At 40.2% G+C, this 23713-nt stretch overlaps 1 protein-coding gene across 1 annotated transcript in view; it reads right to left on the bottom strand.

The window, feature by feature from the left end:
- Window positions 1–23713, bottom strand: part of LOC134532275 (cytochrome P450 6k1-like) — a 63959-nt gene continuing 40246 nt past the window's right edge. The window contains exons 4-8 of the mRNA XM_063368694.1: window positions 11549–11862; window positions 9897–10226; window positions 6073–6294; window positions 4082–4333; window positions 1–1449 (exon numbers count right to left, since the gene is read on the bottom strand). Of these exons, the coding sequence (XP_063224764.1) occupies window positions 1310–1449; window positions 4082–4333; window positions 6073–6294; window positions 9897–10226; window positions 11549–11862 (1258 nt within the window). The 3' untranslated portion in view covers window positions 1–1309. The remainder of the gene's footprint in view (window positions 1450–4081; window positions 4334–6072; window positions 6295–9896; window positions 10227–11548; window positions 11863–23713) is intronic.

The following is a 23713-nucleotide window of genomic DNA, read 5'->3' as shown; positions in this document are numbered from 1 at the left end:
TGTTTTGCTCAAGCATTTATTGTTTGAGTTCATTCTCGTATCATGATATAAACAGTTTATTTAAAATTTGAAATTTACAAAGAGACAAATACAAATAACAAAATAAGTTCCAAAATTTAGTTCAGAGTCTAAAATTGTAAGACTTGCTACATGCAAATCACACATTAAAACAAATTAAAATGCTTTACTTTACCGATGGAAAAATTAAAGGTTAAAATGGTCCATTTTATGAAAACATGCATTAAAACAATGGAGTCTCTCCATTCTTGAAAGTGTTTAATTGTTTCGCAAAGTTTTGCAGGACGTCTTGCGTCTTGCTTTGGAAGCACTCCTGAAAATATGTGCTAACTAGACGTTACCCTGGCATTTACGAAAAGATCATCAAGTTCCGTTAACATTACATTCACAAAATACACTTTTCATTTTAGATATCAGTAAATATCCAATAGCTAAAGAAAAAAAAAATAAAAGTAAAATATTTCTATTGACTCTTTGACAAAGTGTCAACTCAACATCTTAACCAGTGATTTTGAGATGGCGTAAGAATAAAATGTGCAAATACGCAAATCAGTGAATGCTACCCGACACGAGGTCCAAACAATGTCTTCATAAATTATAACTGTCTCACGCTTAGATTGCAGTACACAGCTTACAGCGCGCGCTGTTGCCAGATCTCTAACACGTTACGAAGAAGTTCAGGGGACTGTGTACTCCTTCGGAATCCGGAGTGCACGAGAAGCATTTTAAAACCATTTTAGTAATGTATATTGTTTTAGGCCTATTTCTACTATCGCAGTCATGAATGTTGAATAAATCACCTTTTTTTTAACTTAAAAAAAAAAAAAAAACAATTCACACATTTATTGATACGAATTCGTAGAAAAAATTGTACAGTTTACTTTATGAATCAATGAAAATCCAACTCCTTCAATTTCAGATGCTTATTATACTTGGCAACAGCGCGCGTAGAGAAACAAGGACAACGTTTATGGCAGTCGGCGTGTGTTAGAAAGAGAGAGAGAGAGAGAGAGAGGAAACACCCATTTACTTCCACACTGCAATTTAAGAGTGGAAATTAACTTGATGCAAATAATAATAATAATAATAACACGTAATGAATTCTGAAGAATAACACACATTTTCCTTTGGAATGTCCATCGTGTTTTGCGGTGACCTCTTGCGAACACCGCACGGCGTCAGCAGGGAGAATCCTGCCCTGCTCCCCAGAAGCCGCGGTGCTTGTCCCCCGGAGTGTTCCAGAGCCGTCCCGACGGCGTCGAGGTGGAGGTCGAGGAAGGGGGCGGAGCGCTCACCGCAGCTCGGCGAACGCCAGCACGACCCTCCCACCCGGGGGCAGCGGCCTGGGGGTCGCCGGGCACGGCCACACGCGGAACTGGGACAGCAGGTGCACCAGCGCCGTCTTGGCCTGCATCCTGCCGAACCGCAGGCCTGCGGACAGCACCAGAGCGTTCCTCTTGCCGGCATTCCGGAACCAACAGGCCACCACTTGGCTGCACGTCATTGCAATCCCTCAGTGGACTGCAACAGTAGCGGATCCAGAGGAGGGGGGCTAAGGGGCTTTCAAGCCCCCTCCAAAAAGCACCTGGGTCCACTATTGTTTTAGTGTTTGCCTTGATAAAGCCTAGCCTCAGCTGGGTCAAGCCCCTCCCAAAACCAAAATCCTGGATCCGCCACTGGACTGCAATAAAGTATTTACTCCTCCACAATTTTTAGCACGACACGCCTCCTCGTGCACAGAAGCGGCGGGAATTGCGTTCCAAGTAGTCCAAGTGCATTATCTCTCATACCAACTTGACGGGTGTGTTTCGCGTATTTAATAACATTAATATATAAACAACTAACTTAAGAAAAATGTACTAAAAAACCCAAGAATGAAAGGTTTGGTTTACATTTCTCAAAGCAAAAATCATTATTTAAATTTATACGTGTAAATGTTGGGAGTTCAAGAATTCTACTATTCCCTGAGATTTTAGTGTGACAGTCAATTTTATTTTAAAATTCAATTATAATTAAAAACTTGCCTGTAAAAAAAATGTTTATACTGGACACCCTACTTCACAAAAACCTGGCTACGGCACTGGTACAGCATTTGATGGGAGTCATTTCGGGAATGCGACTGAAGTCAAGGAACGGAAATGTGTAACAGGAAGGAGGGAGAAGCCCTTGCCATTCAATTTTATTTTGAGGAATCAATAGAAACACCTTGTTGAACAGAATTATAGTTAAGTTATATCAAGGGGAAAATAGTTTTACAGTTATCCTCTAAAAATGGATTCTTCAAACGTTTCAGCCATTTTAAGATTTTATAAGAACTCCCTCTCTAAAGTGTACCCAGAAGAAAAAAAGGTATAAGCACATTCAAGAATATCAATGGACCAGCGTCAAAAATTAAGTTCCAGTTTGGCTTAAAAATGTTGATTTTAATAGTTTATTTTCCGAGGCAAAGCCTTCAAACCACCCTCTTTCTCGGTAGATATTCCATAATCCACCCTCTCCCCCTAAGCTTTCAGGTTATATTCCTCTTAAAAATATTAGGGCCCCGCAAAAGTAAATGGTTAAGGGCCCAGCCATCGTAAATAGTCCAGGGCCCCAAAAAGGCTAGGGCTGGTGTGGTGTTAGGAAGAGAGTGAAACAAGTTATTTATGTAAAAATTAGTGAATAAATAACCATAGACCAATGAAACGGGGATAGGTATTATTTTAACCCGATACCATCACTTGTAAAAATGTTTTTGCTACGCACAGTTCTACACAGTTGTTACATCCACCCCGAGATGAAACAATTTGTTCACTCATTCTTTTTGTACAGGATGTTCATAAAAGAAAGTCCCAATTTCAATGGTATATTATAACATTTTAATTTAGACTATTTACAATAAATCATTCATCAAATGGAAAGTCAAGTAACCTTGTTTTTCTTAAAAATGTTCAATATATACAACTTTAGCTATACGACACACATCCAACTTAAAAGTCCAATTCTTCCCACACCTTGGTTAACAAGTCCGGAGTAATGGAAGCTATAGCCTCTTCAATTCTGCGACTCAACTCTGGCAAATCATTAGGTAGAGGTGGAACGTGGGCAAGATCTTTAAGAAAAGCCCCAAAGGAAAATATCGCATGGCGTTATGTCAGCTGAACTTGGGAGGCCAGCGAAAAAGACCTCTGTCGTCTTGACCAACACGACCAATCCAATGGTCAGGGACTTCGACGTTCAACCACTCTCGTACAAAGGGATTCCAGTGGGGAGGGACTCCATCCCTTGGCCAAATAATGTTTACAGGTTCACTCTTAGAAAATTGCAGAACAAAAAAATAACGTTTTACGCTCAGTAGTCGCTGTTTAGCGTTGGTGGCACAGCAAGTGAGAAAATAAAAAAACCAGTAATCGTGCATGAGCTATTCTAAAACTGTTTTGGTTACTCTCTAATTGTGACTTTGAACCAACACACTACAATGTTTACAGTTGTTACTATTAACAGAGGTGCCCACCCCCCCAAACACTATGACAACTATGATAACCTAATGATGCGCCCCCCCCCCGAAAATTTTTATGCCATTTTCTCAATGATTTACTCAATTATTTTATAATATTATACTTTTTAGTATTATATTTTATCATATTTTGCATTAATTAAAACTGATTTTCTAATAAAATTTTTGGTCATATCAGGTAATATTTCCATCCTGAACCGACGGATGCCAAACTGCTTTTGTTGAGGAAAGTGCGGGGTTGCCAATTTGATTTACAAGATCCCTTTCAATTATCAAAGCACCAGAAACGTATTTTCACATTAGAAGCTATAATTATGTAAATATATACATTTTTCTCGTCTTTTAACCACCCCCCCCCCCCTGAAATTTTAATGACGCAGTCTGCGTCGTTACCCCCCCTTGTGGGCACCCCTGCTATTAAAATTTATAACTGGGAAATTCTTTCATGGACATACTGCGTTATTGCAACGCACCGCTCTAAAGTAGCCACGGGGATGTTCGTTTAGTATTCGGGAGCAACTACATCCCGGGCCAAGCTCACGTAAGAATCAGTAAACTGGTCCGCACCCGCGCGCATCCCGGATCCTTCGTCCAGCGGCAGGTAAGCAAACTGCAGCCGCTTCCTCCTGTTCTCGCTGTTGAACCTCTCCGGGTTGAACTTGGACGGCTCGGGGTACAGCTCCGGGTCACTGTGCATCCCCAGCACGGAGATCCACAAGGTCGTGCCCTTATCGACAGTGACGCCGGTTCCCGGGACCTTGTAGGCCGACAGGCACTCCCTCCGCATGGCCGGCAGTACCGGGTACTTGCGCATCGATTCTGCAACAAAGTGATGTGCTAACATCTAACCTCGGTACCGAGCAAAGTCATGTGTTATCACGTTGCAAACAAACTTATAATACGAGACTCCGACACCAAATTTAAAGTAGAATTCTTTCAAATATACGCAAACTGTGTTTTAACCACATTTCTGGACGCGAATCGCGCGTAGTTTCCGCTAGAATTCGCTAAGCGAAAAGTTAAACTATATAATAAAACATCTCCGACAAAGGCGAAGAAGACTTGAAAGAAAAACAACCTAATTCGATACTGCCATCTTTTAAAATTTATTAAACCATTAATACTCTAACGTTTCCCTTTACCGTTGTGAACTTTGGTAGGCGTCATCTGCAATAGATGGCAGCACCGTGGTTACACAATTCCGTACCATGCGACTTGCGTTCCATTCACGAAATTACTACTTCAAAATGCAGTTTACAAAGAGCTAAGATGTTTACACATTAATAATATAAATTAAAGCCCCATTTACCTCTGCTTACTACATACTTCTTTTTTTTAGTTTCAGAATTCTTAATATTTGAAGCCTGTTGTTTATTTTATTATATACCATTTACAAGACACAAATAGAATGATTAATTTGGTAACCATTTTGGAAATAATCAGAATGTTTGCATCGAATTTTGGGAGTGCGAATTACCGACGTGATTCGGGTGGTGTGGAATAGTCAAACATTGAATTACAATAGTAAATGTAGCCCTTCAAAGGTCTATTTTTGCGCATTTCAAACAACTTGAAAATTCATCATAACAGTGTTTTTTTATGTGATTTTTAGGTGTAATAAATTACAAACACAAGTCACAATTATATAGCATTAAAAATTATGTAAAATAATATTTTTCACACAAAAAAAAGACATATTTCTAAAGCTCAGGTTGTACGGACTGGAGTAGCTTAGCTAGAGTTATAGTCTGTCTCACGCTTTTATTGCATTGCAAAGTAAATGGCACCCTCTATTGCCAGATTGATACTACTCGGATTGAAAACATTAAAACCTTTTATTTTGTATACCATCGATAATTATAAGAAGTTTTAGTTGGTTTTTAATTTCAACGTTTGTAGATTTTTATAAAACCGTAAAATAGAGACTTTGATAGTTTTATTTCAGTTCACACTGGAAGACTCTCTCACATATTGTTAGTTGTAGAAGGTTGGTGTGAGGACCACCATGGGCGTCGCAAGGATATATATATATTTTTTTTTTTTGGGGGGGGAGGGGAGACTTGGACTTGAATTGATTTAGTGTTGAGGAATATCCATTCCCTGGAAAAAAAAGCGGGGGATTTGGGGTTTGAAGGTGCAAAAAGGTGGTTTTTAGGAATTTTTTTTCCCTAAATATTCTAATTATAGTTGGTTGCAATGTATAATTAATTTTTTATAAAAAATATTTTCAGAGAACAAATTTGTAAAAACACAGTTAACATATCTGTATTCGGTATCGGACCTGATTTTGATTTTATACGAAGATCGAATTAAAAAGTGCTCACATCACCACGATTGGACTAAATGCACCATGCGCAACATATGGGTTATATCACAGAAATCATATTTTTAATAAAACTACGAAACTGAATATATTATTGGAGGGGACGAAATTGAAGACTTATTATTGGCGGGGGGGGGGGGGACGTGTCCCCCCCGACCCCCCCCCCCCCCCCCCCGGTTGCGACGCCAATGGGACCGCCACTGATCGCAGGAACACCGGAGCACCGGAGGCTCACCCGAGACCACCATGTCGAGGTAGGGCATCTTGGCCAGGGAGTGGCAGGTGAGCTGGGCGCCGCGCCGGCCCAGCACCGCGGTGATCTCCCCCCGCAGCCGGTCCTGGATGGCCGGGTTCAGCGCCAGCTCGAACAGCGCCGACCTCACGATGCACGTGCACGTCTCGAAGCTCGCGAGCGTGAACACGAGGGCTCGCGTCGCGACGTGTTCGCCGTCCGAGTCTGGAACAAACCCCGACTGCGTGACTGCATTCCCAACCTGCCAGTTTCAGTTGTGAGCTGCAAGACGTAGTACGCCTATCAACATGAGTTGTAAACTGCAAGATTTGATACACCTACCGATATGAATTACTCACTCTATGACTACATGCGCACCTGCCAATATGAGTTGTTCACTCTCTGACTACATGCGCACCTTCCAATATGATTTGTTCACTACCAGACTTAATACACCAACCAATATGAGTTGTACACTAAAAAACCCTAATTCACCTACCGATATGAATTACTCACTCTATGACCACATGCGCACCTGCCAATATGAGTTGTCCACTCTCTGACTACGTGCGCACCTGCCAATATGATTTGTTCACTACCAGACTTAATACACCAACCAATATGAGTTGTACACTAAAAAAACCTAATGCACCTACCAATATGAGTTCTACACTACAATACTTAATACACCTACCAATGTGAGCTGTACAATAAAAGATCTAATGCACCTATCAATATGAGTTGTACACTACAAGACCTAATACTCCTACCAATATGAGCTGTTCACTCTATGACCACACGCACACCTGTCACTCTATGACTACATGCACACCTGCCACTCTATGACTACATGCGCACCTGCCACTCTATGACCACATGCACACATGCAGTGAACAACTGCATGTCTACTAAAACCTGCCAATTAATTGAATACCACGTGTTGTTGCTTGGCCGTCGAGAGGGATTGCCATGAGGCAGGAAGGACATAATCCCGGGCACTCCAGCGTTAAGTGGGCCCAGTATACATAAATGTATACATGATCATGCAATCATGATCAAGGGATAAACTTGGATACCAATTTTTCTTTGTTTAGTTAACTGTACCATGATCGCACTCCCTAGAAGTTCATTTTCTGTGTTTCCATGACTGGTTAGTAAAATAAAAATTATAACTTAGCAAACAATACTACAAATTGAATATGACGGGTAAGGTACGGCTGAAAAGAAACGTTACTAACACGAAACAAAGTACATAGTTGAGAAAGTACGGCACCGCAATGTGGGAACAATCACATTGAATCGTGAATATGTTTGAAGTCACATGGCTGGGCATAGACAGCATGTCATTCAACGAAGGAGGGGAACACTATCTGCTTAGGATTAATAATATAACCTAATGTTGTTTCGCACTTATAGTGTCTCTTTATATATTTAACAGTCTTAAAAAGAGATATTTTATTAATAATAATCCAAGACCACATGTGATCATAAAAGTCAAAGTACTCCTCTTAAAAATTTTGGAAAGAAATATATCCCTTTCTGTGCCCATGTCAGATGATCAGTATAAATTAAAATTAAGGTAAAATAGTACAACAAAATTTATCAGAGTGTCCAGAAAAACCCATCAACAATAAATACTTGCTTTCTCTAGGACTTTTAAAATTGTTTTCTGAACAAAACATGTCACATCTCCATAAATATCATGATTTTTGTATTATTGTCCAACACTGATATAGCCACAAAGTACTTACGGATTCTTCAATGTCATGATAAAACTGATTAAACATTAACAAAAATCCTGAACACAATGACCATTTCACACTGAAGTCTAATGTGCAAAAAAAATAAATCTCTGATTACAAATAGGTTACTTGGCGCACCAGCATTGCAGCAAAGATTCAACCCAAAATACAATATACACGTCACAGTAATTGAATTATAGATTTAGGCATGACATACTTTTAATGAAAACAGTTTCGTGAAACGTGAAACTTAAAATTCTTGAAATCATTCATTGAAAAAAACCAAAATACAAGCACGCCGAGTTTCACTAAACCAACATTTTACACAGTGGCGCAAACAAGGTTTAATAAAATTTGTGGTTATGGTTAGAAGTAATATAGTACCAAAAGTTTTTTTATGTAAATTCCAAGTACAACTTGCAACAATTTTCTCTATTTTCATAAATCTATACTAATATTATAAAGCTGAAGAGTTTGTTTGGTTGTTTGTTTGTTTGAACGCGCTAATCTCAGGAACCACTGGTCCGATTTTAAAAATTCTTTCAGTGTTGGATAGTACATTTATCGAGGAAGGCTATAGGCTATATTATATTATCATTAACATTAGGGATCCTTACTAAAAGTACAATTTAGAATCAAATGCGTTGGAGGGGGTTAGATACAACATGCAGTACACGTACGAAGTGTGTGTTGACAATGCCGCAGGCGCTAGAAGTTTATTTCCTATTGCCTATTAACATTGTTGCCACGCACTAGATGCCTTATCATTCTTAATTTTCCCATACAAGTAAAAAACACCCGTGTGATATTAACAACGAAGCAATCAGTACCCTCATATAGAATACATAGAGATAGTGTGAGGTATATATGTAGATATAAAGAGATAAATACAGTTAGAGAGATACATTGATATATAGGACTATAGATGTAGATAGAGATAAATATATATTTAGAGACATGGATAGATTATTTGTATATGTGTAACTACTTCAAAAATATTACAAAACAAAACTGAATGAGGCATTGCAATGCATGCCGAGCATTAGCTAGATAATGGAATCTCATTAGCTAGATAATGGAATCTTTTCAATATTAGTAATCCCTTATTTTTCAGTTTTTTTTTCTATATTGCTTTATAGAGTCTAGATTACATACAGACCAGGTAAATAACTATAAACTGGCAGAACAACGTCTGTCGGGATCTGAAAGTGATATAAATTATTTTGCACACTTGACATTCAAATTAAGAAGACAATTACTAACTACATCTCATCTCTAAACAGTTCCCCTTCTCCCTGTGTTGAGCCCGGGCAACGCTGGGTACTGCAGCTAGTGTTAATAACAGCCGTGTCTTTTAGTTCTTTAAATATTTAATGATGATGTCGAAAGCTGATCGTGAATTTATATTTGAGGGATATTGCATTACTACTGTGCTATCCATTGCGGATAAATGGATGAACACAGGAACCCATTCTTTTTTTTCTTTTATTTCGCAGCCCCAAATACAGGACGACATTGTTGAAGCAAAATTTTTTCTGTTTAGTTGAAGTGAGGTTAACATTAAGCCAACGTAATGAAATTTGTTTCATAAAATGAGATTGTTAGGTGTGCGTCCTGCCTGGGGGGTAAACTGTATTGTGAACATTTCCAGGGCCGGCGCGTCCACACAGGCGAACTAGGCAACCGCCTAGGGCGCAAAGTAGCTGGGGGCGGCGCAGCACGACACATAACAGCTGATATGATATGTTTAACGATTATTGAAACAAGATGAAAATGGATTTTTGTAACAGTTTGGAATGTTTATATTGATATAAGTTATTATTTCAAGTCCACGGTGACCTGTTTATGATTTGTAATAAGTAAAAAAGTAAAAACAAAAAAAACAAGCCTGCATACATTTGATTGTTGACAAAATCTTAGGCTTACGTGATGTATTTTGAGGCAAGGGAAATTTTTTTTGGGTGTCCGGCGGGGCGGGGGGGGGGGGGGGAATTAAGGTTTTTCGCCTAGGGCGCCAATTTACCTTGCACCGGCCCTGAACATTTCATTTCATTTCCGCGACGTGACATATCCCGTGATGCTCACCGACACCAGGCCTGGAGGAGCCGAGCTTCGCGCGGTCGCCGCGGCGCACCGTGGCGCTGGCGGCGCGGCGCTCCGCCACGTCCCACTCGGTGACGCGCACGAACTCGCCGAGCCGGCCCGGGGAGGCGGCCGCCCCCAGCGCCGACAGCAGCCAGGGCACGCAGAGCTGCAGCGCCAGCGCCATCTTGCGGGCGGCCCCCGGCTCTCGCACCTCCCGCACGGCGAGGCGCAACCCCCCGCCGCCGCCCCCGGGGTCGGCCCCGAACACGCACCTGGCGAGGGCGTCCGTGCAGAACCTCGCCGCCGTGCCCTGCACGTCCACTGCGTTGCCTGCCGACAACACAGTACCGTCCTGGCGCGTCCTCGCGGTACCACAGACATCTCGTGGAAGGAATCATTACAGCACAGACGGACACGACGAGATATTAACCACAACAAGTAAATAAGGACGAGAATGACCTCGCACAACCAGTGGCGGATCCAGAGGTTCACCTCTAGGATTTCAGGGTAGCCAGAGAAAAATTAAATGTCTTAAAATTACTAAATTCGTATTTAATCTACTCATACTAGATACACATAACATCCAACCACTAGATTTTATGATTCTACAAGAAATTCATTAATTATATTAAAAAAATATTTCATTGGTTTCAGAAACAATCATTTTTGTCGGCAATATTAATGTAGCAGACAACTGGTTTTTCCCGGGTGGGGGGGGGGGGGGGGGGGGGGAGCACTTGCCCCTGGTCCGCCACTGCGCACAACACGACAAACAGAAGAACCCAACAATGGTACCAAACAGACGCAACGATGTGACTAATCAGATATTCTGCGGAAACCGCAACGGCGACAGCACAGACGAACACGGTAAAAAAAAACCCAGTCAGACCAGTCTGTTTTTGTGCCTGAGGACGGGAACAGATCTCAGTTCCCCGAAATACCTAACTGTTGTCTTAAAAAGCCTACTGAGTTCGCTTGTGATGTCGTCATGGTGTCCAGAACATATGTTTTTTTTCTCTCTCATCGCTGAGTACACCTGTGCATGTCGTTGTGTTATCCAAGTTATATGTTAAGTAACCCATTTACATGGACACTGCAAACTAAGAATGAGACACTATAGAATTAATAGAAAACCTTACAAGTTATGCATTGTGCGCAGATATTTACACTTACAGCCACAGTAAGGTTTACAATTTTTAAAAATTATTAAACTGCGGGATTTGTACATAAAATAATAGTGGCAAAAGGAAGAGGGGAGAGGAACACCAAATTATGCACAAACACCCCCCCCCCCCCCCCCGCCTTTCCCCCCCATGGTTTTTCTTGACAGCCCTACTAGGTCCAGGAATCAAAATTGGTCTAATAATTTCTGCGTAAATCTCAAACAGACAGAAACACTTCTATTATAATTTTATTATAGTTTAGAAGTCGTAAAGAGGATTTCAACATTTTTTTTTTGTTGAGAGTGCTCAGTACTAGTACCAATGGTCTACAAGTGCAGCTCCAAAACGGGTGTCGGTTGGGCAATTTCCAGTGTAAGTGCGCCGGTCGACAGTGTGAGTGAGCCGGTCGACAGTGCAAGTGCGCCGGTCGACAGTGTAAGTGCGCCGGTGGACAGTGTAAGTGCGCCCTGGCCCGCGCGCGGTGCGCACCTCTGGCTATCTCCCGGTGGACGCTGCGCACCAGCTCCTCTGCCAGCCCGTTGACGCGCGGGAACATGGCCTCCGCCTCTCCGGGCGCGCACCCGGCGCACAGCAGCACCTGGGGGCGGCGGGGGCGGCCCGCCAGCACGAGCACGCTCCTCGCGAGGGGCGCGCGCGCCGGCTGGAAGTCCCCGTCCAGGAAGAACCGCGAGTCCTCCGCCAGGACGCGGCGCGCCAGCCCCGGGTCGCGCACCACCAGCTGCGGCTCCCCGCAGGCGCCGTACACGCCCACGAGCGGGTGCCCGGTCGCCATCTTGTGCACCCTGCGCAGCGTCATTCACAACTCATTTTTGATTTTCATATAATTTTTAAATCACATTTTTATTCTTTTGAATAATGATTACGGATTTTCAAATGATATCATAATCCAAGTTGACGAAATACAAAATGGCGGAAATTTCTAGAGCAAAATGGCGGCATAATGCCACAAAGTTTTAGAAAACAATATTACGGAATCCAATATGGTGGCCTAGTAAGTAGTATATAATAGCCGGTCCTGAAACTGGTTTCTGGTTGTGGTGCTTGGTGCCGAGCCACATCTCTGACGTCACGTCTATCTGTGACGTCACGGCGGCCATCTTGGACGAGCGTAACGTGACAATATGCGTATCGTGACACTTTTTCGTGCGTGCAGCCGGCGTAACGGGGCACAGTGTAACGGGACACAGCGTAACGGGACATAACGTAACGGGACAAGTAGATCACGGCAGCCATCTTGGATCCGCCATCTTGGATCCGCCATTTTGGATGACGTCATTTTGTTTTCTAGAAAATTCCGGCATTGTGTTGTCCGCCATATTGGATGATGACGTCACCGTTGCAATTTTCGTTACGGCCGCCATCTTTAACTTTTTTATTTATTATCCGATTTTAATGAAATTTTTTTTTAAAAATTATAAAAAAATTTAAATAATATAAATTTAATAAAATATTTATAAAAAACAAACATTATCGATACGGAGCTCGGAGTCCTCGGTTCGAACCCGACGAGGTCAAAAAATTAAAAATGGCGACCGATCCTTCCCCCTGTGGTGGCTGCTGACAGAATGACCCCCACCACTTTTTTCAAAGCATATATATCGACAGTGAGCATGACGTCATGTCCGCCATCTCGAAATCTGGACGCCATCTTGAAAATCTTTATTTATTATCCGATTTTAATGAAAAAAATTCCAAAATTCATCAAAAAATTAATGTATTTGAATTCTGTTTGATAATATCGATGTACGTCCTTGGCTCGATTCCCGACGAGAGTAAACGGTCGATCCTTCCTCCACAGAAGCCACCTACAGACTGACCTACCACCACCAATAACTAGGTATTTACCATCAGCTGGTATGACATCATGTCCGCCATCTTGTCTTCATCCGCTGGAGTCCACCATCTTGTTTTCGTCTGCTAGAGTGTGCCGTTACCATGTAGTATAATTATCTGGTCACCATACTTTTGTCCTCAACTGTTGACATTGATCATTGACATTGGCCTTTGACCTTGACCTTGAACTTTGACCTTGACCTTGAAATTTGACCTTGACCTTCAACTTTGACCTTGACCTTGAAATTTGACCTTGACCTTGAAATTTGACCTTGACCTTGAAATTTGACCTTGACATTGAAATTTGACCTTGACCTTGAAATTTGACCTTGACATTGAAATTTGACTTTGTCCTCGAAATTTGACTTTGTCCTTGTCGACCATCATGGATCCAACATTTTATGTTCAGTAGATGCTACCAGGAGCTACCGCCTGCTGGAGTATGCCATCTTGTGTGTGTGTACTCGTATTATAGAGTACATTTCCATCTGGATAAATTTATTCTAACCCGCTACAGTGCAGTAATCATTTATTACTGTGACACACGCCATCTTGAAATTTGGACGCCATCTTGAAAATCCGTAATTTTAATGCTAGATATTCGGGAAAAAGTTAAAAATTCATTAAATAAATTTGTAATCTATATACTGATTGATTGGATCGACTAAGGTCCTTGGTTCGATCACTGACCGATAAAAAAAACTCTAATATTTTAAAAAGAACCACTAAAGTGACAGGTTTGAGAAAATAAAAAACACCACAAGTTCTATTAAAAAAAATTTATTACATAAATTCAATACACTACTACAAGTACATAAAAAAAACACTGACAAATTACTAAAGCCTTTTTGGATTCCTCGATTCAAACAGTCTTCTTATTGTACGGACTAAGCCTTTTACATGTCTTTAAATGTCTATCCGATCAGGTCATCACCGCAGCCAGAGACGGACTGAAGTTCATATCACTTATATTATCTCATTAGACGGTACAACACATGAGTCAAATCAATAACCATGTTCATTATATGTCTCGGAGCATTTTTTATAATGACGATGTAAGCTATCGAGACGTGAAATTAGTTTATTGCACTTATTGCACTGAAATTGTATTCTTTGATCATTATTAGAACAACCGCTTCTTTCATGTCTGCGAGCATTTGAGGTGATAGTAAATGATGCTCCACAGTATTTGCACTGATGCGAAGTACGCTCTTCATTAATTGAAGAATCCATTGCTGATGATGAAACTTCAGCTGATGGTGGAACAGCACATATCGGTTCGCAAGAACAGGTAATTACGCGACTTATGCACCAGAAGAAACAAACTAGGCGATCCTTACACCACCGACGTCAGTAACAAACCGAGCGTCCTGCTGTCTAGGACTCGCTTATATACATGCACCGTATGGAATAATACGATAGTCAAATCAATATCAATTTACTAAAATACTAGAGTCAAAACAACATTAAAAAATAGAAGCACCATCAACAAAAAAGGAAGCAAATTTGGACGCACCTACAAAAAAGGAAAAACAAAAGGAAGCACCGACAACGAAAAGGAAGCACCGCCAACGAAAAGGAAGCACATTTGGAAGCACCGACAACGAAAAGACAGCACCGACATCGAAATGAAAGCACATTTGGAAGCACCGACAACGAAAAGGCAGCACCGACAACGAAAAGGAAGCACATTTGGAAGCACCGACAACGAAAAGACAGCACCGACATCGAAAAGGCAGCACATTTGGAAGCACCGACAACGAAAAGGCAGCACCGGCATCGAAAAGGAAGCACATTTGGAAGCACCGACAACGAAAAGGCAGCACCGGCATCGAAAAGGAAGCACATTTGGAAGCACCGACAACGAAAAGGCAGCACCGGCATCGAAAAGGAAGCACATTTGGAAGCACCGACAAAGAAAAGGCAGCACCGACAACGAAAAAGAAGCACATTTGGAAGCACTGACAACGAAAAGACAGCACCGCCATCGAAAAGGAAGCACATTTGGAAGCACTGACAACGAAAAGGTAGCACCGACAACGAAAAGGAAGCACATTTGGAAGTACTGACAACGAAAAGGCAGCACATTTGGAAGCACTGACAACGAAAAGGTAGCACCGACAACAAAAAGGAAGCACATTTGGAAGCACTGACAACGAAAAGGCAGCACCGACAACGAAAAGGAAGCACATTTGGAAGCACTGACAACGAAAAGGCAGCACCGTCAACGAAAAGGAAGCACATTTGGAAGCACTGACAACGAAAAGACAGCACCGACAACGAAAAGGAAGCACATTTGGAAGCACTGACAACGAAAAGGCAGCACAGCCAACGAAAATGCAGCTCATTTGGAAGCACCGACATCGAAAAGGAAGCACCATCAACGAAAAGGCCGCACCATCAACGAAAAGGAAGCACATTTGGAAGCACAAGTTACGAGAACTTAGTCTTAGTTAGAAATCTGAATACAAGAAAAAAAAAAACATTAAATTTTTATAATTGCAATTATTTATTTCTTTACATTATACAAATACAAGTAAAACAAGCCATTATTATATGTAGCCAGCTTTCCTCAGTTCTTTGAGTATGATTGATATTTCTTTGATGCACGAATAGTTTCCTGCACAAAGCGAGTCATGTAGAAGTCTTAGCCGGTCAACCAATATGTTTGGATCGTTCCATGAAGTGTAATCAGTCTCTTCTACCACCATCTTCATTGCTTGATTATTATAAATATTATTTTCTCTGGTGTCTTCCGTTTTAACACCATCCTCAGGGTTACTTTCATCATCTAGCCAGCGATCATCACAAGCTTGATCCGATTTATTTAATATATCACGTTGTTTCCATCGTTTCGGTCTCAGGACACCACCACAGTCTTCGATCTTGCCTGCTTTAGTTGCTTCATCACAGTCTATACCTTTGTCAACAGCCGCAGAGTCGCTGTAGCAATCACCGTAGAAGGCATCATCTTCACCTAGATTACCGTAAGAATTCGATGTCGATGATGTCGAAGCGTCTTCATCGTCTTCATGCTTCCTTTTTAGGAGTCCATCATTTTTACAAAGTAGGAAAGATCTACTTGAATTCGGCTGGAATGTATTCTCACTTTTTACGTTAAAGATTCTTCCATTGTCTTCATTCTTCCATAAATCATAATTGTCCTTCAATTTAAGTTCTTTGTCGAGATCGGAAGAACCGCAATCATAATCTCTCCCAAGACAAGGAAAATTATTGTCGTAATGCAGATCACTCTTCCTTAGTCTAGTAGAGCCATCGTTGTCCTCTAGCTTGTACACAGGCTTGACGTTACAAGTTCTGTCATGTCTTTTTAAGCTCTCTCTCCGCGTAAACGACTTGCTACATCGAACACAACTTATCATATTACGTAGTGGATTTTTATCACAGTCATTCTTCTCGTGTTGTCTTCCATTCTTTCTCAAGATAAATTCTTTGCTGCAAAACTTACACCTGTGTCCTTTCGTTACAGCAACAGTCACCGAATCAGGATTCATATTAGTTACTGAGACTATGGTCAGATGCAAACTGAATTAATTAAATTAGATACATTACTTAAATATAATTTTTAATATTTCATCTGCAAGAATTAAGTTACATCATACAAAAGAAATTGTTACATGTGGTCTCGATTATTAGCATGTGATGTCGCCACGTGTTGTGTTGAGTCATAATTTATTTAGTTGTTTTATGTGGTATGCGGGAAGCTCACTAACGATCGCAAAACAAGGATGGCTTCGCTAGACATCAAGGAGAAGGAAGTTTGTCTTACATGTTAGTGCTCCACGGATGTCTCATGACATATTATTTGACTGAGTAATGGTTGCTTAATTTTTATTTCCACCTGGTAAAAAAATTACAAGTGCTGATTTAGTAACAGATATTCTCGAATTAAATGTAACTCTAAATAACACGTCATGACTCATTAGGTAAAAAATCCGTCATGCAGAGAGCGGTTTCTCATAATAGACAGAAACACTTGAAGAAACCACAGGAATAATCAGGAGTTCATGGAGAAATCCATCATAATATTGAAAAAATAATAGGGAGCACACGGAGAAAACCATCTCACGTTTCTTTGTTATCATATAAATACAGAAAAAATATTTAATAATAAAATAAATTAATAAAAAAATTTAAATTAAAAACAAATTAAATTGAAAGCAGGAAATAATCAGGAGCACACGGAGAAAACCATCATATTATTGACATGGATAATCAGATGCACTCGGAGAAAACCACCACACGTTTTCTTTGAAATCATAAAATTACAGGGAAAAAATTTTTTAAAAATAAATAAAAAAAATTCAAAAAAGGAAAAAATTACCAAAATACATAAAATTCTGGCTTGTACTAGAACTCTATCTTTGTTACACAATGAGAAGTTCACAAGCTAGCAGAATCTATTTATGTATTTTGGTAATTTTTTCCTTTTTTGAATTTTTTTTATTTATTTTTAAAAAAATTTTTCCCTGTAATTTTATGATTTCAAAGAAAACGTGTGGTGGTTTTCTCCGAGTGCATCTGATTATCCATGTCAATAATATGATGGTTTTCTCCGTGTGCTCCTGATTATTTCCTGCTTTCAATTTAATTTGTTTTTAATTTAAATTTTTTTATTAATTTATTTTATTATTAAATATTTTTTCTGTATTTATATGATAACAAAGAAACGTGAGATGGTTTTCTCCGTGTGCTCCCTATTATTTTTTCAATATTATGATGGATTTCTCCATGAACTCCTGATTATTCCTGTGGTTTCTTCAAGTGTTTCTGTCTATTATGAGAAACCGCTCTCTGCATGACGGATTTTTTACCTAATGAGTCATGACGTGTTATTTAGAGTTACATTTAATTCGAGAATATCTGTTACTAAATCAGCACTTGTAATTTTTTTACCAGGTGGAAATAAAAATTAAGCAACCATTACTCAGTCAAATAATATGTCATGAGACATCCGTGGAGCACTAACATGTAAGACAAACTTCCTTCTCCTTGATGTCTAGCGAAGCCATCCTTGTTTTGCGATCGTTAGTGAGCTTCCCGCATACCACATAAAACAACTAAATAAATTATGACTCAACACAACACGTGGCGACATCACATGCTAATAATCGAGACCACATGTAACAATTTCTTTTGTATGATGTAACTTAATTCTTGCAGATGAAATATTAAAAATTATATTTAAGTAATGTATCTAATTTAATTAATTCAGTTTGCATCTGACCATAGTCTCAGTAACTAATATGAATCCTGATTCGGTGACTGTTGCTGTAACGAAAGGACACAGGTGTAAGTTTTGCAGCAAAGAATTTATCTTGAGAAAGAATGGAAGACAACACGAGAAGAATGACTGTGATAAAAATCCACTACGTAATATGATAAGTTGTGTTCGATGTAGCAAGTCGTTTACGCGGAGAGAGAGCTTAAAAAGACATGACAGAACTTGTAACGTCAAGCCTGTGTACAAGCTAGAGGACAACGATGGCTCTACTAGACTAAGGAAGAGTGATCTGCATTACGACAATAATTTTCCTTGTCTTGGGAGAGATTATGATTGCGGTTCTTCCGATCTCGACAAAGAACTTAAATTGAAGGACAATTATGATTTATGGAAGAATGAAGACAATGGAAGAATCTTTAACGTAAAAAGTGAGAATACATTCCAGCCGAATTCAAGTAGATCTTTCCTACTTTGTAAAAATGATGGACTCCTAAAAAGGAAGCATGAAGACGATGAAGACGCTTCGACATCATCGACATCGAATTCTTACGGTAATCTAGGTGAAGATGATGCCTTCTACGGTGATTGCTACAGCGACTCTGCGGCTGTTGACAAAGGTATAGACTGTGATGAAGCAACTAAAGCAGGCAAGATCGAAGACTGTGGTGGTGTCCTGAGACCGAAACGATGGAAACAACGTGATATATTAAATAAATCGGATCAAGCTTGTGATGATCGCTGGCTAGATGATGAAAGTAACCCTGAGGATGGTGTTAAAACGGAAGACACCAGAGAAAATAATATTTATAATAATCAAGCAATGAAGATGGTGGTAGAAGAGACTGATTACACTTCATGGAACGATCCAAACATATTGGTTGACCGGCTAAGACTTCTACATGACTCGCTTTGTGCAGGAAACTATTCGTGCATCAAAGAAATATCAATCATACTCAAAGAACTGAGGAAAGCTGGCTACATATAATAATGGCTTGTTTTACTTGTATTTGTATAATGTAAAGAAATAAATAATTGCAATTATAAAAATTTAATGTTTTTTTTTTCTTGTATTCAGATTTCTAACTAAGACTAAGTTCTCGTAACTTGTGCTTCCAAATGTGCTTCCTTTTCGTTGATGGTGCGGCCTTTTCGTTGATGGTGCTTCCTTTTCGATGTCGGTGCTTCCAAATGAGCTGCATTTTCGTTGGCTGTGCTGCCTTTTCGTTGTCAGTGCTTCCAAATGTGCTTCCTTTTCGTTGTCGGTGCTGTCTTTTCGTTGTCAGTGCTTCCAAATGTGCTTCCTTTTCGTTGACGGTGCTGCCTTTTCGTTGTCAGTGCTTCCAAATGTGCTTCCTTTTCGTTGTCGGTGCTGCCTTTTCGTTGTCAGTGCTTCCAAATGTGCTTCCTTTTTGTTGTCGGTGCTACCTTTTCGTTGTCAGTGCTTCCAAATGTGCTGCCTTTTCGTTGTCAGTACTTCCAAATGTGCTTCCTTTTCGTTGTCGGTGCTACCTTTTCGTTGTCAGTGCTTCCAAATGTGCTTCCTTTTCGATGGCGGTGCTGTCTTTTCGTTGTCAGTGCTTCCAAATGTGCTTCTTTTTCGTTGTCGGTGCTGCCTTTTCTTTGTCGGTGCTTCCAAATGTGCTTCCTTTTCGATGCCGGTGCTGCCTTTTCGTTGTCGGTGCTTCCAAATGTGCTTCCTTTTCGATGCCGGTGCTGCCTTTTCGTTGTCGGTGCTTCCAAATGTGCTTCCTTTTCGATGCCGGTGCTGCCTTTTCGTTGTCGGTGCTTCCAAATGTGCTGCCTTTTCGATGTCGGTGCTGTCTTTTCGTTGTCGGTGCTTCCAAATGTGCTTCCTTTTCGTTGTCGGTGCTGCCTTTTCGTTGTCGGTGCTTCCAAATGTGCTTTCATTTCGATGTCGGTGCTGTCTTTTCGTTGTCGGTGCTTCCAAATGTGCTTCCTTTTCGTTGGCGGTGCTTCCTTTTCGTTGTCGGTGCTTCCTTTTGTTTTTCCTTTTTTGTAGGTGCGTCCAAATTTGCTTCCTTTTTTGTTGATGGTGCTTCTATTTTTTAATGTTGTTTTGACTCTAGTATTTTAGTAAATTGATATTGATTTGACTATCGTATTATTCCATACGGTGCATGTATATAAGCGAGTCCTAGACAGCAGGACGCTCGGTTTGTTACTGACGTCGGTGGTGTAAGGATCGCCTAGTTTGTTTCTTCTGGTGCATAAGTCGCGTAATTACCTGTTCTTGCGAACCGATATGTGCTGTTCCACCATCAGCTGAAGTTTCATCATCAGCAATGGATTCTTCAATTAATGAAGAGCGTACTTCGCATCAGTGCAAATACTGTGGAGCATCATTTACTATCACCTCAAATGCTCGCAGACATGAAAGAAGCGGTTGTTCTAATAATGATCAAAGAATACAATTTCAGTGCAATAAGTGCAATAAACTAATTTCACGTCTCGATAGCTTACATCGTCATTATAAAAAATGCTCCGAGACATATAATGAACATGGTTATTGATTTGACTCATGTGTTGTACCGTCTAATGAGATAATATAAGTGATATGAACTTCAGTCCGTCTCTGGCTGCGGTGATGACCTGATCGGATAGACATTTAAAGACATGTAAAAGGCTTAGTCCGTACAATAAGAAGACTGTTTGAATCGAGGAATCCAAAAAGGCTTTAGTAATTTGTCAGTGTTTTTTTATGTACTTGTAGTAGTGTATTGAATTTATGTAATAAATTTTTTTTAATAGAACTTGTGGTGTTTTTTATTTTCTCAAACCTGTCACTTTAGTGGTTCTTTTTAAAATATTAGAGTTTTTTTTATCGGTCAGTGATCGAACCAAGGACCTTAGTCGATCCAATCAATCAGTATATAGATTACAAATTTATTTAATGAATTTTTAACTTTTTCCCGAATATCTAGCATTAAAATTACGGATTTTCAAGATGGCGTCCAAATTTCAAGATGGCGTGTGTCACAGTAATAAATGATTACTGCACTGTAGCGGGTTAGAATAAATTTATCCAGATGGAAATGTACTCTATAATACGAGTACACACACACAAGATGGCATACTCCAGCAGGTGGTAGCTCCTGGTAGCATCTACTGAACATAAAATGTTGGATCCATGATGGTCGACAAGGACAAAGTCAAATTTCGAGGACAAAGTCAAATTTCAATGTCAAGGTCAAATTTCAAGGTCAAGGTCAAATTTCAATGTCAAGGTCAAATTTCAAGGTCAAGGTCAAATTTCAAGGTCAAGGTCAAATTTCAAGGTCAAGGTCAAAGTTGAAGGTCAAGGTCAAATTTCAAGGTCAAGGTCAAAGGCCAAGGTCAATGATCAATGTCAACAGTTGAGGACAAAAGTATGGTGACCAGATAATTATACTACATGGTAACGGCACACTCTAGCAGACGAAAACAAGATGGTGGACTCCAGCGGATGAAGACAAGATGGCGGACATGATGTCATACCAGCTGATGGTAAATACCTAGTTATTGGTGGTGGTAGGTCAGTCTGTAGGTGGCTTCTGTGGAGGAAGGATCGACCGTTTACTCTCGTCGGGAATCGAGCCAAGGACGTACATCGATATTATCAAACAGAATTCAAATACATTAATTTTTTGATGAATTTTGGAATTTTTTTCATTAAAATCGGATAATAAATAAAGATTTTCAAGATGGCGTCCAGATTTCGAGATGGCGGACATGACGTCATGCTCACTGTCGATATATATGCTTTGAAAAAAGTGGTGGGGGTCATTGTCAGCAGCCACCACAGGGGGAAGGATCGGTCGCCATTTTTAATTTTTTGACCTCGTCGGGTTCGAACCGAGGACTCCGAGCTCCGTATCGATAATGTTTGTTTTTTATAAATATTTTATTAAATTTATATTATTTAAATTTTTTTATAATTTTTAAAAAAAATTTCATTAAAATCGGATAATAAATAAAAAAGTTAAAGATGGCGGCCGTAACGAAAATTGCAACGGTGACGTCATCATCCAATATGGCGGACAACACAATGCCGGAATTTTCTAGAAAACAAAATGACGTCATCCAAAATGGCGGATCCAAGATGGCGGATCCAAGATGGCTGCCGTGATCTACTTGTCCCGTTACGTTATGTCCCGTTACGCTGTGTCCCGTTACACTGTGCCCCGTTACGCCGGCTGCACGCACGAAAAAGTGTCACGATACGCATATTGTCACGTTACGCTCGTCCAAGATGGCCGCCGTGACGTCACAGATAGACGTGACGTCAGAGATGTGGCTCGGCACCAAGCACCACAACCAGAAACCAGTTTCAGGACCGGCTATTATATACTACTCTAGTACAATGTCATGTTCGAAGGTGAATGTAAAGGCCTCAGAAGCGTAAATCTAATATTTTTTATGGAAACTTAAGCCTCTTCTAGGATTTTTTTTTAAAATGCACAACAACATGAAGAATAAAATATTTCGAATTTTAAATTTTTTTAATAAAATATTTCCTCTAAAAGGGAAATTTATGTTGTTTTTTTTCAGCTTTTTGAGATGTTTTGGTAATTTGTTTTTCTAAAAATTGGAATTTAATTCATTTCAGACAATTGTTGAGCCAATTTGGGCGATTTTTTAGTCAATTTTGGCATCTTTGGCAAAATTTAAAGTCTATGTCAGATGTCAAGGCTATTCAAGATAGCGGACACCTATATCGCCACCACAACCAAGAACTAGTAGCAGGAAGTACCAAAGTATACTACTATAGAGCTCTGGGGAAAAGCTAAGTTAAATATCTATAGCGTTTTGCGTGCTGTCCTCTATGATTTGTCGCGTGAACAAGATGCAACGGACAAATGGATTGTGTCACGCAGTTACAGAAACACATAAGACAGCATGGTCAGACAACACGGTCAGATAGACTCGACTGCGCGACAAAATGTGTGTACACACAACAGGTGTTTTCTAAATTTTACGGGGGAGGGGAGGAAATTCCCTAGGACCGTATGTCTGGAAATGTGTTTAGCGAGTGCAAAATGATGTCCAGGAGAATGACTATCGACATTTGATTGTGCTTTAAAAACTAAATAAATACACCGTTGTATTATTGATATTACTTTATCTTATTCATTCATAAAGAAAACAGTTGAATGTTCAAGTACACGTGAATTTGTGATTCAAATACAGGCCGATTCAAAGGAACATTCTACTGTTAAGAATTGTTTGGTAACTAACATTTAGTTTATTTCCCTGTGTGTTCTGGGCACTGAAGATGCCTTAATGATTTCCTATTTTGCAGATTTCTCCTTGTCTATGGGAACATTGTTGTGCATTCACCTTGTTTTCCATTCCTGAGATGTATGTGTGTGTTATTTTTTTTTGTGTGTAACATTTTAGCTCTCGGTACACGGCATTTGGTGGGAGTAATTTCGTGAATGTAACGGAAGTCGCATGGAACGGGAATGTGTACCCACGGTGCTGCCAACTGCAGTGGATGGCGCGAACCAAAGTTCATAGAGACATAGGGACACTTTATCGAATTAACTGTTTAGTGC

The sequence above is a fragment of the Bacillus rossius genome, chromosome 5 (assembly GCF_032445375.1).
Source record: "Bacillus rossius redtenbacheri isolate Brsri chromosome 5, Brsri_v3, whole genome shotgun sequence".
Taxonomy (NCBI): Eukaryota; Metazoa; Arthropoda; class Insecta; order Phasmatodea; family Bacillidae; genus Bacillus; species Bacillus rossius.
The sequence above is the reverse complement of the archived record's forward strand: the minus strand, read 5'-3'. Positions and strand labels throughout refer to the sequence as shown.